General features: G+C 32.0%; 1 protein-coding gene across 1 annotated transcript; it reads left to right on the top strand.

Moving 5' to 3' along the window:
• The first annotated feature begins 6733 nt into the window (after positions 1–6733).
• On the top strand, positions 6734–11119 carry LOC122002718 (probable glutathione S-transferase DHAR1, cytosolic). The gene is made up of 6 exons (XM_042557991.1): positions 6734–6894; positions 6973–7063; positions 7153–7299; positions 8464–8581; positions 8779–8919; positions 10788–11119. Exons 1-6 carry the CDS (start codon positions 6816–6818, stop codon positions 10872–10874), a joined length of 663 nt encoding a protein of 220 aa, XP_042413925.1. The 5' UTR covers positions 6734–6815; the 3' UTR covers positions 10875–11119.
• The last annotated feature ends 8205 nt before the right edge of the window (positions 11120–19324 follow it).

The following is a 19324-nucleotide window of genomic DNA, read 5'->3' as shown; positions in this document are numbered from 1 at the left end:
AAGGAAATAAATAGAAATAGGAAAAGGCATGAATATAAGGATTTATTTGGTTCAGAAGTTTCGATAACTCTTACTTCAAGATTAAGATCTCTCAGATTTATCATTGGGTAATTCACTAAATACCTCTTTCAAAATCGCAGGAAGAGGTGATCGAATATAGGAGATAGGGACAATGTAATAACCTATACTTTCCCTTTCTAAAACTGTAATAAAAAATGTAACACTTAATAAAATATTACTAGTAATTAAGAGTGTTTATGTGTTGTTATCGGTATGATGGAGATGATACTCAGAAAAATAATATTACAAAGATAATAATATTACATCAACAACAATTTAAAAATTTATAAATCACTGGACATTACTTTATTTGATAATATTTCAAGGATATTGATTATAATAACAGATTATATAATTTCAACAAAACATCAATTTTGTCATTCAATAAACAAATATAGTTTTTTGGAATTGACAATCAAAAGAAAACATCTCAAAATCAAAATATATAAAAGAATAAAGTACATAATTTTTTTAAATTTAAATATTCAACTTTTTTAACCGATTAATCCTGATTAATCTGATCGCACAAATATTTTTTTTATCGATTATTAGTATAAATCAGAAAGTACTTGCGAAGTCAAAAAAAGATGATTAATCCAACCTCATAAATTTTTTTTATCGGTCACTAGTGTAAATCAAAAAGTGTTCGTGAAGACTCATCTAAGGGGGCGTTTGGTTTAGAGGAATAGGAGTGAGGAATGAGAATGAGAATCATTGATTGCCATTGTTAATGTTTGGATTATAGGAATAGGAATACAAATAAGGGAATGAATCCTTGAAATTGGGTAATGACTCATTCCCATGTACCTCCCCTTCAATGACTCATTACCCTATTTTCATCAATTAAAATATTTTCTTATTCCAAAAATACCCTTGACCTAAAACTAAAATTTTCTCCATTAATATCAAATATCAAAATATATTTTTTTTATTTTTTCTTTCATATCACTTCTCTCTTCTTGTGTGTCTCTCATCATATTTTCTCTCTCATCATTTTATCACACACTTTCTCTCTCCTTAATCTCTCCTATCACACTCTCTTTCCTCTTTTTTCTCATTACACTTTCTCTCTTATCATACTTTCTCTCTCCTCAATCTCTTCCATCACACTCTCTTCCTTTTTTTTTTCTCATCATACTTTCTCTCTCCTTAATCTCTCCAATCACACTCTCTTTTTTTCTTTTTTTTTTCTCATCTCACTTTCACTCTCATCACACTTTCTCTCTCCTCAATCTCTCTTGTCACACTCCCTCCTTTTTTTTCCTCAACATACTTTCTCTTTCATCATACTTTCTTCCTCATCATACTTTCTCTCTCCTCAATCTCTCTCATCACACTCACTGTTCTCTTTTTTCTCATCACACTTTTCTCTCATCATACTTTCTCTCTCACCATACTTTCTCTCTCATCACACTCTCTCTCCTCTTTTTTCTCATTACATTTTCTCTTTCTTCATCATCTCCCATCATACTTTCTCTCTCATCTTCTCTCATCATGCTCTCTCCTATCACACTCTCTTTTCTCATTTTCTCTCATCACACTTTGTCTCTCTTCATTCTTTCTCATCACATTTTCTCTCTCATCACACTTTCTCTCTCATCATACTTTCTCTCTCATCATTCTCTTTCATCATATTTTTCTCTCACATTCATCTTTCTCTCACATCTAATTTTTTCTCTTATTTTCCTTTAAGGGTAAAAAAGGAAATTTTGATTTATTCCGATAGAAAATATGTAAGTAACCAAACATTGCTTTTAAGAGTGATATTCATGCTCATACTCATTCCCATTTCATAATATAATGATTCTCATTCCGATTCCTATTCTTAGGAAAGAACCAAACACCCCCTAAACTGTCAGCGTTCTTGGAATTATCATCCCACTAGAGATTTTTCTTTAAAGGCCTAATTAACTGCTGCACCATTGCATCTAAAGAATATATTAATGAAGAAATAGTACTAGTTAGGGTTACTAAAGTGTTCCTTATGCTTAGAAATGACAATCCAAAAAGAAAATTTCAGCAATTTTTCAACAGTCAAGTCCTTCTCAATGGAGGAGAATGATGCAAACATGGAAATATATTATCATAAAACAATTATGATGGAAGGAAAAAAAATCAACAACCGCTCGATTAGGCTAAGAGATGCCTACACTTCATAACGATTTCACCTTTCCACTTACAAAATAAACAAATACATCAACATCAAACAGACAATATTTGAAAAAAAACAAATCAGTAATCGTTGTCTGATTTAGCTAAAATGGTGCCTTCACTTCGTAACGGTACCTTTTCACTTGACAAAATCAAGTGCTTTTCAATTGAAGCGAAAAACATAGTGCATAATTTACTTTTATTAAAAGTTATTTAAATTGTTAATTGAAACTTTTTAAAAAGTTCTTTAATTTAGTTTAGAAAAGTCTAATAAGTTAATATTATGATAATTATAATCTTATTTTTAAAAAGTCCGTTTTTTTAATAAAGAATAGATTGTATTATTAAATTATAATTAAAACTAAAATCTCATATAATAGATAAGTTTTGGAACTAATATAATTTAAAATTCTCTTTTAGTGAGAATCCATAATTATTTTTGAGTGAGGATGATATCATTATCCTTTTGTTGTGCTGTGCCAAAATTAATCAGTCGGATCCGTTCTTGACCCTACTTGTTTAACAAGTGGGGTCCATAAAATCTCACCTATGAATGAAATGGTTCATCTTTGCGTCTAAAGGATCCGACCTCGAAATTAATATGTATATAGAATTTAAAATTTTAGAAAAAAAAGTTCATGAAAAATATGATATATTTGGCATAAATTAATTTGCTTTTAAACTTACAAAATTATGTATTGCTTCAATCTATATTACTTTTAAAAAATTATAAGTTTTTAAAATTTTATGTATTTTAAAAACTTATAATTTTTTAAAAATTTATATAATCTCTTTATTTTTTATTTATACCTAACATAATATATAGTTTTTTTTTAAAAAAATAAAAGGATATTTATATCACTATTATTATTTTTGAAATTTATTTCGTATATTTTAGTTTTTAGTTTTATAAATTTTATAGCTCATAATAACTTTTTAAAAAATATAACAAAATTTATATAGTTTTTTCATGAAAAAAAATTCCATCGTAGTCGGCCCCAATCTTAGATAAAGGATATTGCATTAAATTGTGGTAAAATATAAATTAGTGTACTAATGTTATATTGTTGCTAAGAAAATTCATTATAGAGTCTAACTATAATATTTCAATAAGAACTACTATATCTCCATAATAATAAGTGTAATGTTAAATATATAAGAATTCTTACCTCTTAGATTGGATAAATATAGACATTATAAGAATATAAATTGACTTCAATTATGAATAAGATAGTAGATATAATGATTAAAAAAATTTAATATTTTATATTTATAAGAGACAAAATGGGTATGAAGAAGACAAAAATTATAGAGAACTCAAAATTTATGGTATATAGGAAAGACTAAAATGAAAAATAAAATAAATATTTTTATAGATAGTTTATTAAGGGATAAAGTGGTAAAAATCATTAGGATGGAAGATAAGATTACAACTTTTAAGACAGTAGCAATAAAAGAAATTATGCATGTGGATATGATAGAGTACATGTGTGAGCCATAATTTTGGAATAAGAAATGTTGAAGAAAAATGTATATTGGATTTCACAATAACATATGAATTTCAAATAGCTAATATGTCTTTGAAGAAGAGAAAAAAAACACTTATTACATTCAAAAGTAGGAACATTAATTTTCAAATTGGCTTTCTTAAGTTAGAAAGAGAGATAATTTGTTTTAAAAAAATTTATAAGGTCATTCATAAATAAAAACTTAACTACCCAATATAAATTAGTGATGTTAGATATGTGGCTCAAGCATAATATCAATAGAAGAAAAACATGTATGACTTCAACCTAAGATAAAATGGTGAAAGTTAAAAGATGGAAAATAAAGTATCTTTAAGAAAAAGATTGGAGCATAATTATTAGGAGAAATACATAGCGATTTGAATATGATATGGAATAAGATGATATCAAATTTAAAATAGTGGTTAAGAGTTACTTAGTGTGTCAAAAGGATAAATACCACCAAATAAAGAATATTGATGGTGAAAATGAGAAAATATAAGAGAAAATAATAAAAAAAAACAAACAATCTATAAGTTACTATACACTTGTAAAAAGGAACAAAACTTAAAACGGCATGCAATATCTAATAATTAAAGAGGACAACAAAATAATTAAGGAGCATGCAATATCTAATAAAGAGGACAACAAAATAAGGAGTGAAGCTAATAATGAAGTAGGTCAGAGAAGAATATAAATTAAGATTTTGATTAGAGAATTCAAATTTAAAAGTATAACAGGTATGAAATGAGATACAAAATAGAAAAAATCAATTGGATTGATGATTTTCCAATAGAGATATTAAAGTACTTAGTGATGTAAGGTATTGAATGTTTTATAAAGTTATTCAAATTGATATAAAAAATAAAGAAAATATCTTATCAATGAAGGGTAAGTACTCTAACCCCTTTATAAAATCAAATGAGATATATAAAATTATACAAATTATAGAGACATTAAACTAATAAGTGAATGCCATAAAACTTTAATAACGAGTAATAGAAAAAAAAAGATTAAGAAAGAGACTAAGGTAATTCAAAAATTAATTTTGATTCATGCTTATAAGATCGACGATAGAAGTTATATATTTTTTTCAAACAACTAATTAAAAAGTATTTAGAAAAGAAGCAAGACTTACATATGATATTCATTGAATAAAAAAACTTATGGATAAAGAATTATATGAAGAATTTTAAATAAAAAATTTATTGATATAACATATATTAAAATATTTAAGGATATATTATGATGTAATAATAAGAGTAAAGACTCTAAGTAAATTAATGAAAGTATTTTCTATAAAGATAATATTTCATCAATGTTCAACTCTAAGTACATTTCTTATATTAGTTATGAATGAACTTACTAGACACATCCAAGACATATTACCGTAGTACATGTTATTTACAATGATATTATTTTAACCTATGAGAATTACGAAGAAGTAAATGCTAAACTCAAATATTAACAGAAAATATTAGAAGAAGGTTCAATTGTAATTTTTTTTTTTTTTTACATTAATTAGTTATAAACAAACTCTCTAGACATATCCCAGACACATTAACGAAGTGCATGTTATTTACGATGATATTATTTTAACTTATGAGGCTTATGAAGAAGTAAATACGAAGCTCAAATATTAACAGAAAATATTAGAAGGAAGAGGTTTTGAGTTTAATAGAGTAAAGATAAAATATATGAAATTTAAGTTTTATAATAGTAGGCTTAACAAGACAAAATATATGAAATTTATGTTTTGTAGGTGCATGTTATTTACAATAATTGTTAAGATAAAAGTTGACAAATTATTTATATTAAGAACTTTAAATATTTAGGGTTATTTTTATAAAATAATAGAGAAGTTAGTACATATGTTTTATATAGGAAATAAGTAATATAGTTGAAATAAATGAGAAGGTTAGGTGTTTTGTGCTATTATAGGATATCTCTAAAACTTAAGAAAAAGTTTTATAAAATCATAACTATATCTATTATATTATATTATGAATCAAATATATAAGTAGAAGATGATAGGCATAAAGATAGATAAGGATGTTAAGATGAATTTATAAACATGAGGATGGATAATATAAGAAAAAATATTAGAGAGAAAGTTAGAATTATGTCTATTAAGGAAAAACTTTAAAATTACATTTAAGATAATATACACGTGTACTTATGTGATCAATAAATGTCTTATATAGATGATGTCAAATTATAACAAATACACATATTAATCAAAAAAGAAGGAGATTGAACACTACTTGATTAGTAATGATTAAATAATATAAATTTATTTAAATATAAATGAAGATATGATGAATAATTGAACCTAATAATATAGGAGAATCCTTTGTATTGATCATGCCTATTGGGATAAAAACTTAGTTGTTATTTTTATATCAAAATTTATGTCATTCCTTTTATTTTTTTAAAGAAATATATTTTAAATATTATTTAAATTTACAATTTAAACTTATACTAATTTAATGAAGGGTTTGTTTTCTAGATAATTTCTAAAAATTAATTTAAGATTAGTTATAATAAAATAATTTGAATAGAGTGCCAAATTTTTTAAGAAAAAATGCACTTTGATAATTTTTTTTAAAAAAAATATGCGCAAGATATTTACTTTTGCCCAATATTTAACTTCCTCTAAATCCTTTGTCTATTTCATATTTTGAGTATTTTTTTTTTCCGTTGTAAAAGCCGAAAAAAGACGACTTTAAAGTCGGGCCCAGAACACTTTAATTACTTTATCCTTTCCTTTACAAAAAGCCAAATTTGGGACCACAATAATTGGATTCGTAATTGAATTACTCTTTTATCCTTTTGTTCAAAATGAAAACAAAAGGCCGAAATTGGGCCGCTTTACAATTAATAAACGTTTGTTGTTAATGACAAATCATCGAATCAACGTCAAACACGTGCGCCTAATTAGCCTCGCACCATACTCCGCAGGAGTAGCACACCACGCAAATTGGTCTGTTTAAAATGCATCGACTAGAATTCTCTAGACCATCATCGAGTTCTAGTAGCTGTCTCACATCCGTCGCGTGCGCACGATCCGGAGCTCAGTACCCTCCGCCTCGCCGAACAATGGCAGACGTCGTCTCTGATAAAGCCGTCGAGGTCTGCGTGAAAGCCGCCGTCGGCGCACCGGACACCCTCGGCGACTGTAAAGCCCCCTCGTACTCTTTCGTCGCCTTGTGCCGGTTCTATAATCATTGATCTCTTGTCCATGCAAAATGAACAGGTCCTTTTAGTCATAGGGTGCTCCTCACGCTAGAGGAGAAGAAGATTCCCTACGATCTGAAGTTGATCGATGTTAGCAACAAGCCAGATTGGTAACTGAGCGTGATGTTTCATGACGAGGGTTTATTTTTTTAGCTTGTGTTCACGGGAAGGTTTCTTATCGTTAATGTCGTTGGATTAGGTTCTTGGCTATTAGCCCAGAAGGTAAGGTTCCGGTGCTGAAGGCGGATGATGACCAGTGGGTTCCCGATTCAGATGTCATCACCCAAATTTTGGAGGAGAAATATCCGAACCCTCCGCTTGTTGCTCCCCAGGAGTACTCGTCAGTGTAAGATTTTTTTTTTTTTTTCAGTCTAGTCTTTCTGTTTGTTTCTGTTGGTTCATGGTACAATTGGTTATAAGCTGCTATAGGCTCATATACTGATGCATGTCATAATGGATTTTACAACTGTTGATAGGATGAAAACAATGTGAGGTTCGTGTGATTAATGTTTTTGTTCTGGAGCTCTGTAATTCATTTCTCAGTAACCTAGATTAGACTATTGAACTGTTATGGGTCCTTTAGTAAACGAATCTGGAATGGTACTGTTTAGATTAGTTGATGACCTTGAACGTCCATATTTGTGTTTTGTCCGAGACACAGGTGGTTTGTGTTTGATTTGACTGATAGTCTACAGTATCGATGGGGACGTGTCAGACATTCTACCCACAAGGCAGAAAAGTCTGTATGATGGATATTCTCTCAACTTTTCTTCCGTGCTCTCTAATTTCTGTTTTTTTAGTGAAGAGCCAGAATTGAAATTTTTAGCTTGATTGTTGTTCTTATTTGAAGTGAATTTTTTTAGAAAGTCAAAATTGTGATAAAGAATTGTTTTGGAAGCCAAAGAGATACCAGTAACGAGGTACCTGGAGAATAAACACTTGTACCTTTCATCTATATTGATTTGGTTGATTCATACTCATTCTACCATGGTTCTTTTTCTTTTGTTAGATTATTTCATTATGTATCCGCTAGAGTCATGGTGTTAGATTACAACTTGTACAACAAACAACAGCAAAACATATATCATAAATAATATCACTCTAAACAATATTTGTATAGGTAAACCTTACCACTTTCAATTTGCACATTTGTATAAAGGATGAAGTATTTCATAGACAATATTGTAATTTTCTCTTTGTTTGAATGTTACTGTGGTGCATGTTGTTTGTAGGTTTGTAGGAGACATTATTTTGGTCGATGAGACATGTGAAGGGTGAAAATGTTAAGTTTGAATCTTGGTGGCAACACAACAAACTTGTACAATATTTTGATTTTATTGTTTTCTTACTATGTATGTAGTGTTATTAAAATTGCTTTTCAATTTGTCTTCATTTATTTGCAGTTACAAATTCACTATTGTTTATTTTGTTATTTCATAATATTAAATGTGGTTGTTTAAAAGGCCATTCAACTATCATAGCAGTGAAACTTTTTTACCATCTTTGTCAGGGGATCAAAAATCTTTTCTTCTTTTGTTAATTTCTTGAAGAGCAAAGATGCCAATGATGGATCGGAACAAGCTCTGATTGATGAGTTACAGGCATTGGATGAACATCTTAAAGCTCATGTAAGTATAGGACTGAAGATAGTATCCAAAGTTAGCTAGTATTTTAAGTGAGAATAATTAGGTTTACTCCCACATATCGTATTTTATCAATTGTTTGAAGAGTGTCCAATAATTGGAGTTATGCTTCATTGAAAACCTAATTCAAGCCTATAGTCCTTTTACTCTGGTTCAATTTTTGGTTTTTATACTTTATATAGGGCCCATATATCAATGGTGACAACATTTCTGCTGTTGACTTGAGCTTGGCACCTAAGTTGTTCCATCTAGTGGTAGCGCTTGATCATTTCAAAGGATGGAAGGTCCCAGAGAATCTTTCCTATGTTCATGCTTACATGAAGGTGTGATTCTAGATTCCTGTCTGTGGAATTTTTAATTTTCCTGTTTAGAGTTACTCTTTTTCTTGCATTTCAATACAAGTTCTTTATCTTGTGACTTTGTCTCTTTTTAGTATGTCATATTTGCTTTTTTAGCCCCCCACCCCCACCAACCTCCATCACAACAGCAACAAAAAGGAAAAGAAAAAAACACAAAGTTGTTGATTCCACTAAAATAACTAACTTATGGCAGTAGAATGACTGTTCAGGTAGGGTTGAAGGGGCAAAACAATCTACTCACCTCACCTATTACATCACCCAGCTGCACAAATGCTTCACCCATGGGTGTAGCTTAATCATTACATTCTTGTCTCCATCAGCAAATTTGATTATTTCACCATGTGCACAGTAGCAAAAAAACTAGGATGGTTGACATATTGGATGTGGTGATGATTGCCTAGCCCATAGAGGTAGCATCGTGTGTGGTTGACTTGTGCTGCATCACTGACATCAAGCAAATTCATTGGGTTTGGGGTGCCATATCAACCAATTGCTTCACATTGATGAGAACTGATGCTGGTGCCAACATAATTGCCTCTGCACTCAAAGCAAAGCCCTTGATGTAGAACACAAGTCAGCACATACCAATGTGCCAAGATTTCTTCAATTTCAAGTTCTAAAGGTGGGAGGAGAGCACCTTGTGAGCCTTGAAAACACGGATGGCTGCCTACTATGTTACTTGGATTTACGTTTTTGACATGATTGGCGATTCAATTATATAGCTATTTCTAAAACTTTTACACATGAACAATAGAAATACTGAATCTCCATTCAGAATGTTGGCGTCAAGTGTCAGTTCTTGACATAGAGTTTGAGAGGGTAGCCAAAGAGTTCTAGAGGCAGCACAGGTGGAGAGGTAAACAAAGAAGAAATGGACTTTGATAAGAGCAAACAAATAGAGAAGATCAAATAAAAAATTTTATTGAAAAGATAAGCAACCAAATAAAGCTGGCAAGCATTTAGGATCCTAGCAACTTTATGAAACTTTGCACCATGCAATGACGAGTTCCTATTCTATCTGCAACTCAAGATTGTGGGTGAACCAGCAGGCTAAACTCTGGTTTGTGTCTCCATTTGTTGAACAATGTTGTCTGATTTGCTTCAGAAAAATTCATCTGCTTGCCAGTGTTGTGGGTGACTAAACAGCATGGCAATGGTTAATGAGTGCAAATTGTGGGATCTGTGACACAAAAGATGTCATAATAGTCATCTTCGTTGTTGTTGCAGTCCATTTGGTTGCTGAGACAACAGTGGCAATGGAATTGTCAAAATGCACCTGAACATTCACACGTAGAGCATTTGACCACCATGTGTGTTCTGTGATGGAGTCAGTTGGGTTGGCTGGGGAGGTGCAATGGCATAACTCTAGAAAGTCAGGATATTTGATGAAAGTGAATTTGGGTGATTGCAAAATAGAAATTGTAATTTAGGTGGAAAAAAATGAAAATTTCCCCTTTACTATCAAGAAACTGAGATCAGGTCAATCAGTTTGAATTAGTTTAATTTTCTCTGGTTTTTATTTGATTCTTGACATTGTTGAATACTAGACTTGGATGTGAGATCGATTGGTGAAGTCTCTCATGGTGGCCTGGAAACTGGAAAATCTATACTAACAGCCTAAATGGTTACAATAGCTTTATTACCCAAATGGTTACTATAGCCTTAGTCCCAAATGCTTACGATAGCTTGGTACCCAACAGAGAACTTGCTTGGTAGCATCAGAATAAACTTGTTATTTATAATGCTAGTCACTCGCTATACTTTTACAAGTAGGTTTTTGAAACTACAATATGCTTTGACGTCTAACCTCCTAAACCTTCAACCTTTTGCAGAACCTTTTTGAACGGGAATCTTTCTGCAAGACCAAGGCTGCAAAGGAGCATGTGATTGCTGGATGGGCACCAAAAGTGAATGCTTGATATGTAAGTTTTAGTTGGAGAACTTTAGAGCTGCTTTGTTTCCTGAACTCCCTTAGCTTCTGCTACTCTGTGAAATCTGAATAAAATAGCTCTCTTATGGTTTGTGGTAGTAAATGGAATGCTTGATATGTAATTTTCACTAGGAGAGCTTTAGAGCCGCTTTGTTTCCTGAACTCTCGTAGCTTCTGCTACATGTTACCGCAAAGTATGAATAAAAAAGCTCTCTTATGGTTTGTGGTAGTAAATGAACTTAGTAAATGAAATGCTTTTACATTTTCTCCTTTCGAAATTTATTTATCATGAAAGCTCCGTTCCTTATATATAGTGACAAAGGGGTTCAGAGTTGGTATAGTTATATTTTACTCGTGACTGTTCCTAAGCTGGGGCAAATTGCAGAGAATAAGCGTTGTGGTATCATAAAAATGTGCCTATGAATATGTTCATTCGTAGTAATTGTGGTCGTGGGGAGAATTGATGGATTTCATATTTGTGATGGACTTCAGGGAGTGCATCGCACGAGAAGTTTGAAATGATTATTTACAAGGGAGAATTTCAGATATATGCAAGTATTTCATCCATGTGACGCCTTGTTAGGACATAGTGAATTGATTTGGTTTGTTGCGGTTAGAAGTTGAATTAAATTTGAATATACGAAGTATAGTAAATGTTTCCTGTACATGAATAGATGATATATGAATCTCATATCTAATTAATGATGTTTAGTCTAGAGATTTTCATTGAGTAGTATAAATAGTCATGTAATGTGAAGTTGAAAGATAAGTCCGTTTTATAATAAAGTCTTTATATTATAACTCTTCTTCTCTTCCTAAAAAGCTTTTGAGAACCCACCACTTTAGTCGTATTGGAGCTAATGATATCAAAGTCATTTTCTTTTCAATACCTATAATTTACTAAACACAACTATGAGATTGATCACTTATAATGAAGGCTATTCTTGGGTCTCACGGAGTGAGATATTGTTGAAAATGGTTTTGAAAAATCGTTAGATGTGACAACTCTTACTCATTATCGAAATGATGCTTTGGAGAAAAAAAAGAAAGAGATATCAAGGTGCTTTTACCATTATCTATCAAGGTTTGGATGAAGGTATGTTTGAGAAAATAGCTAATGAGACAATATTAAAGAAAGCGTGGGAGATGCTCCCCAATTCTATCATGGGAGTAGATAAAGTAAAGAAGGTGTGATTCAAACTCTAAGGGTTGAGTGTGAATCACTCTTTAAGGAGAGTGAATATATCCCTGATTATTTTACAAGGGGTTTTGTTGTTGCCAATTAAATGAAGAGACTTAGAGAAATCATACCTTACGTTCGTGTAATTGAGAAAGTTCTATGTTCTCTTAGCACAAAGTTTAATCATGTTATTGTTGCAATTGAAGAGCCCAAATATTTGGATATTATGACCGTTGATGAATTAAATGGATCATTACGGGCTTTTGAAGAAAGAATGAATCGTGAAAAGCAAGAATAATCAGGACATGTATTACAAGCAAAGACTATTTTGACGACCAAAGGACGTATTTCTATTAGAGGTTGAGGCCAGGGACAAGGCAAAGGTTGAGGTTCAGTACATGGTTGTCGTCAAAGGAGAGATAAGCAATCTTCTCAGTTTGATAAAAAAAATCAAATATTTGCAAGAGGTCGTGGAAGAGCAGGAAGAACAGATAACTATATGAGGGATAATAATAGAAAAAATAAATTGTCATAAGTTTAAATATTATTCTTGGGAGTGTCAATCAAACATGAAAGATGAATAGACAAATCTAATGGACAACAAGGAAGACGATGCAAAGCAATCATTGTTTCTTGCACTTAAGGAGGATTCTATTGGAAAAACAAATACATGGTACCTTGATAATGGAGCTAGCAATCATATAACTTGTGATAAAAGTAAATTTGTGGAGTTTGATACAAACAAGAAAGACTTTGTAAGTTTTGGAGATAACACAGGTGAAAATTGAAGACAAAGATACAATTCTTCTTGAAATAAAAAATGATGGTTATAAAATACTTTGTGATGTTTATTATGTTCTAAAAGTGACTAGCAAATCTTGAGTATTGGTCAACTTTTGAAAAGAAATTATAAGATTCATACTAAAGATTGTATGCTTTGACTATGAGGTCAAGATTTTATTAGATTTGAAGAATTGTGGATCTATGTCCTTGAACACTTGTATCTAGAATCTATTATGAATTTGACATATGAGTTTGGTCATTTGAATTTTGACGGACTCAAAGCTTTAGGAGATCATAAGATTATTAAAGGGATTCTAAAAATTGATCACTCCGATCAATTATGTGAAGCATACTTGGCAAGCATCCAAGAAAGCTTTGCAAAGAAATCTATTTTGACACCAACCAAGCTACTCCAACTTATCCATGGTGATGTTTGTGGTCCTATGAAGTCTGAATCTCTCGGTAAAAGTTATTATTTTGTGCTCTTTATTAATAATTTCAGAAGAAAGACATGAATTTATTTTTTAAAGCAAAAATATGAGGTATTTGGTACATTCATAAAATTCAAACCTTTTCTTGAAAAAGAAAGTAGATATTAAATTCAAGCATTATGAACCGATAGAGGTGGTGAATTTACATCTAATGAATTTAATAATTGTTGGGAGTTGCATGAAATTTGTCGTTCAACTCTAACAAAATGGAGTTGTTGAAAGGAAAAATGATGTGTGTATTTCATGCATGGTTTTAGTATTATTTTTTGCATGCATTCTATGCCATTTCATAAGCTTATTTTATGTAGTTACATTTTTTTTTATTGTTTTTATTTATTTTTATTCGGAGTTCTATTTTTTTTTTTACTTTTTCATTGACATGATGTGAAACTAAAGTGAAAATGGAGTTTAAAAGCCTTGGAATGTGGATGCAAAGGAACACGTTTTGGCTATGTCTATAAGAGTGTGTTTCTCCAACTAAAGTTAAACGAAGAATGGAGCGAAAAGGAGGCTTTTAGCACTTGACATGGGCTGGTCGTTCCCCTCGGTACGATCATGCCCCATCCAGCCGCAATCGAAATTTATATACCAGGCTGTACCTCCCTGGCACTGTCGTGTTTCTCTCCATAGTGCGCAACATGATTAGGTTGTGTCCTCTTGCATGACCGTGCCCTTCATCGCAACAACCAACATGACAGTTATGGAATTTCTAACCATTTTGGTGGGTTTCAAGGGTTATAAAAAGTCTAAGAAGGATCCTAAAACATGAGGAGGGGTTTTTCCCATGATAGGGAACCCTAGGAGCGTTGTCTAAGGAGCCATTGAAACAATCCATCTACCTTTGGAGCTTAGAGGTCCTTCCAAAGACATCGACAATCATCCTGACTAAGCTTTCTCTTCTCCTTTCTCTGTTTTGAGTTGTCTGATGCTTAATTTAATGTCTTTCAGTTGTAATTCCATCTACATGGTGTAGTTCTCTAGATTCTAGGAAAGGGGAGTAGCTCGATGAATGGCTGACATACTCTTATAAGTTTATTTATCTTTTTCTATTGCATGATATATTTATTTCATGATCCGATTTTATTGCACTTACATGTTTGTGATACTAACTGTAATGCCCCAAATTTCCTCAATTAGAGTCCTAAAAGTAATTTAAAAATATTTAAAAATGCTATAGAAATATTCTAGGGGTTTTTAGAAATTTTTAGAGTATTTTTATGTAATTTTTGGAGGTCGTTTGGTATTTTTACTAAACGAAGGAAGTTTCGACAAAAAAAATGTCCAAGCCGAGAATTGAACCAACGACCTTTGACTCGGTCAAAACCCAACTGACCAGGTGTGCAAACGGATTTTTCTGTTTAGAAAAGGTAGCGAATTTATTTAAGATAGTTAACAGAATATTGGATTATAAAAGGGATAAGTTGATGTTGAATTTGTCTGTTTAGAAAAATTAGAAAAATTTATTTAAGGAGTTAACAGAATATTGGATTATAAAAAGGATAAGTTGATGTTGGATTTGTCTGTTAGAAAAGGTAGCGAATTTATTTAAGATAGTTAACAGAAATATTAAGTTATAAAAAGGGAGAACTTAGGGATTATTTTCCAAAACCTAAACCTCTCCTCTCCTTTTCTCTCCCGACGGCACAACGTCTCCTGTTTGGGCGAAGGAAAAAAAAAAGGGGGGGGGGATCTAGGGTTCCTCTCCGGCGACCGACCAAGGGAGATTTCCACGAGATCTTCACATGGTTGTGATCCTCTCGTCAAGGGGGAACCGTGAGCACGAAGGAGGGGTCGAAGCTTGCAATTCTCGCAAACCCTAGAAGTTTTCTTTCCGATTGTAAGCCCAAGAACGCAAAGGTAAGTGCTTCTCACCTGCAGTAGGAGTAGTTTCAGACCTTCGTTCTTCTTGAATTCAAAGCATGAGAAGCGCTTATAGTGCAGATTTTTAATTAAGCCTATAGTGCAGATTTTAATTAAGCTTATAGTGCAGATTTTTATGTAGGCTTATAGTGTAGATTTTAATTAAGCTTGTAGTGCAGATTTTTAATTAAGCCTATAGTGCAGATTTTAATTAAGCTTATAGTGCAGATTTTTATATAAGCTTATAGTGCAGATTTTAATTAAGCTTATAGTGCAAATTTTAATTAAGCTTATAGTGCAGATTTTTAATTAAACTTATAGTGCAGATTTTTATTTAAGCTTATAGTGCAGATTTTAATTAAGGCTATAGTGCAGATTTTAATTAAGCTTATAGTGCAGATTTTTATGTAAGCTTATAGTGCAGATTTTAATTAAGCCTGTAGTGCAGATTTCTTATAGCTTAAAATGTAGATTTCTTTAGAGCTTGTAGTGCAGATTTCTTAAGAGTTTATGGTGCAGATTTCTTTAAAGTTTATAGTGCAGATTTTTGGTGGAACTTGTAGTGCAGATTTTTGGTGGAACTTATAGTGCAGTTTTTAAAGAAAAAGATTATAGTGCAATTTGCTTAAGTATTATAGTGCATAATTTATGTTTGCATAGTATACAGAAATAGTGTAGCATAGAATACAGAATCTTGATTAGTATAGTATGTAGAATTTTGATTAGCATAGTATGCAGATTTTTGTTTATACATTTCAAAGTTAGAATTTGTTTAAACATTTCAGTTTTTAAAAAAGTCTTCTTTTATTAGAGGTATTAACAAGTATAAGAAAGATAAAGAAAAGAAAGAAAAAGGCCAAGGCCTTAAGTAGATCCTAAAGTCCAGACTTTAGGGATTTTGGCACACAAGGAGCTCATTAAAATGCCGAGACATTATATATTAGAAGTATTAAAAGATAACAAGTATTTTACTTTTATCAGTGACACTGTGTTGGACTCTCAGTTGTCCTTGGGTTGGGCTCCCATAGTCGTCCCTAGGTTTAGATAACCTAGTAGTAACGACACAGCCGACGGTCGACGGTCGACGACCCGAGGGTCGCCAAATGGGCCGTCAAATGGGTCGGGTCGTTACAATAGTAAACCCTACTAGATTCGGGACTAGCTACCTTGGGTCTAGTTAGGGATGCGCGCATAGCAAGTACAGTTGTCGGGCCCAAGAAGAAAGTTGATTATTATTTTGAAGTATTATAAGTATAAGTTTTTGAACAAGTAATGTAAGTTTTACATAAGTATAAAAGTATTAAAGAAGAAGTTTTTAAACAAGTGAAATAAAAGAATAAGTTTAGAACAAATGAAATAAGTTTCATTTTGTTTTAAAAACAGCAAGTTGAGTTTTCTTTTATGCTAGCATGTTATTTAGATTAACTTACTGTTCTTTGCTATTTTCTGAGCATGAGTAGCTTTACATGTTTAGCATTTCAGCCTGTTTGATTCCTTTATTATTAGATGGGCACGAGTAGTCTTCAGTAAGTAATCAGTTAAATCATGTTATAGATATATGTACATGCATATCGAGATTTTGTGAGTTAGATAACGCTTACTAAACATTTTGCTTATAGTTTGTATTTCCTCTTACTGCAGATACAGGAAAAGGAAAAGTTATAGCAAAGGAAGGCGGCAAGGAGGTGCGGATGGATGTATGATGCCCGGACTATAGAAGCCTTGGGACCTAGCATAAAAATTTATTAAGATTGTCATTTATTAAGAATGTATTAGATGAGTCATTTAGTCTTCCGCTGCTAGTTAATTGTATGTTTTGAGTTCTCCGAGAGTTTTAGGAATTTCTATCAACATGTGAACAAGGATAGTTAAGTAAAGTTAGTAGTCCAGTAGCGCTCCGCCCTCACAGACTAGTAGCGAGGAGGGTGGGAAGAACCGAAAGGTGAACCCAAATTTTCGACTCATAAAGAATCGAGACATAAGGAGTTGGTCACGAAAGTAGTCTAAAATTCCACGAGAACACCATTGACATCACAAAGCTTAATGAGTTTGCCCTGATTTGATGTCACGAAGTAGGGGATGACATCTAAAGGATCATGGGAGTCTTGTGATAGGAGTCTCCTTGAGAAAGAGGTCGCTTTAGTAAGGTTGTCTTAAAAGTAAACATCAAGTTTGAGTAGACACGATTGATAATTTCAAAAGTTTATATCAATATCTCGGGATATACCGCCGACATGTAAACAAACATTGAGGTAGGGAAGTAAATAGAACTTAAGAGTGTTAACAATGATCGTGATGAAATTAAAATCCTAGAATCGTTTTCCTAATTTAGATTTCTTCCTCGTCTTCTTGCGTGTGCTCGACTCGTTTTCTTTCTGTTTCAAACTCTTATGAACTGTGATTTTCTAGATAATCTACTTCGTTAATTCGATTAGTGAGTATTTTACAGGAATGTGGGATCGATCTTTTTATTATCTGACAACAATCGTGTGCATTTGTGGATTTTGCTCATCAAATTTTTGGTGTCATTGCGGGAGACCATATCAAGATCGATATTGATTGATATTGATTGAATTGCGATTTGATTAATTTAAATTTCTTCCCTTTTTCACAATTCTTCACTTTTCTCTTTGCTTCTTTCCTATTTCATCTCTTTGTTTTTTTTCTTTTCTCACATTTCTGTTTCTACGGGCGATAAGTCTTTCCTTATATGCTCAGATCTAACACGACAAGAGGTCTTTTTCTTACCAATTCAGAAATTGACAGGATTTTGCTAAGGAGACGGAACTTACAAAAGACAATTGGAGGAAGAACAATCTCAAGCAACTTCCAACATGGCCAACAACAAGAATAGGCTGTTGAAAGACTACGCCGCTCCTAGTGCCAGACGCCTAAGGTCTAGCGTTACAAATTTTAGCCGTTTGACAAATCAATTTTATTTTTTTAAGTAATCTAAGTGTCTAGGCTTCACCTAATTGCGGCAAAAGGTGAAATGTTAGCTCCCAGCACCCCCACCGTATCCGACCTAAGGTCATCACGAGAGAGATAAATCACAACACCTAATTAATCATAGAGGTAGACGATGTTCCTTCTAATTCATCTATCAAATAAATCCGTAGCTTATGCATGTCCACTTATAGAATATTCACAAGACATGACATCATTTTTTTGAATTCTTGAGATACGAATATTCATTAGGACGATGTTAAAATAGAGATTATAATCTTTCACAATATTAATATTATTATATTTAGTAGTTTTTTCTTTTGTAATGAAAAGAGTGTTAACAACCCATGAGAAATGAGAAAGTTGATGAGTTTGATAAACAAAACAATTCCAATGAGAAAATCAACACATAAATATTTTATCAAAAGTATTAAATAAAGAGATTAAGCAATTCTAATATATGACTTTTCATTGATTGATTGATAAATAGGGCTGCCAAAAGAACGGTGAGGCTAAGTAAAAAAATTATTTACATATGGTCATATATTACGAAAATAAAACATTTTGACATGAATATAAAATATTAAAGATACATTATATAATGTAAGTTATAGAAATTGAACTTGAGATTATGAAAAATGGATGAAACAAAGAATAATGAAGAAATAGTAAAATTGAACCAATGAATTATAGAGTTTCAGATCTTTTTTAAGTTGAAAATGTTTTGATTTTATATACTCAAGTGTTAATATATAAGATATCATCTTTTTTTTTTTTTTTTTTTTTTTTAAGAAGAAACAAAATAATAAAACGTACAATTGCAAGATATCTCCCTTTAAATCTACTTGTTAGGAATCAACGAGTGAGATGGAAGATCGAGCCGCGCTGCATAGAATTTCAGATGTAGCAGATCCCATAACATAAAAAACAAGCTGGCACACTTGTGCTACACTCATCCAGCGAAGAAGGGCCCACCAACTCCTCTACCGGATCTTAAAAGGCCACCACTGTCATACAATCCATCCCACGTCATCCTCTTACCATCGCCCTCGCATTCTCATGTTTACGTGTCGGTCTCTGAAGGGCAGACTACCATCTAAATGTCTTCCCAACTCAACTCGGGATCCAATCCAATCATGTTGGTTTTTAGCGACCGTCCCCAATTATTATAACAATTCA

This window comes from Zingiber officinale, chromosome 7A, assembly GCF_018446385.1.
Source record: "Zingiber officinale cultivar Zhangliang chromosome 7A, Zo_v1.1, whole genome shotgun sequence".
Lineage (NCBI taxonomy): Eukaryota > Viridiplantae > Streptophyta > Magnoliopsida > Zingiberales > Zingiberaceae > Zingiber > Zingiber officinale.
The sequence above is the reverse complement of the archived record's forward strand: the minus strand, read 5'-3'. Positions and strand labels throughout refer to the sequence as shown.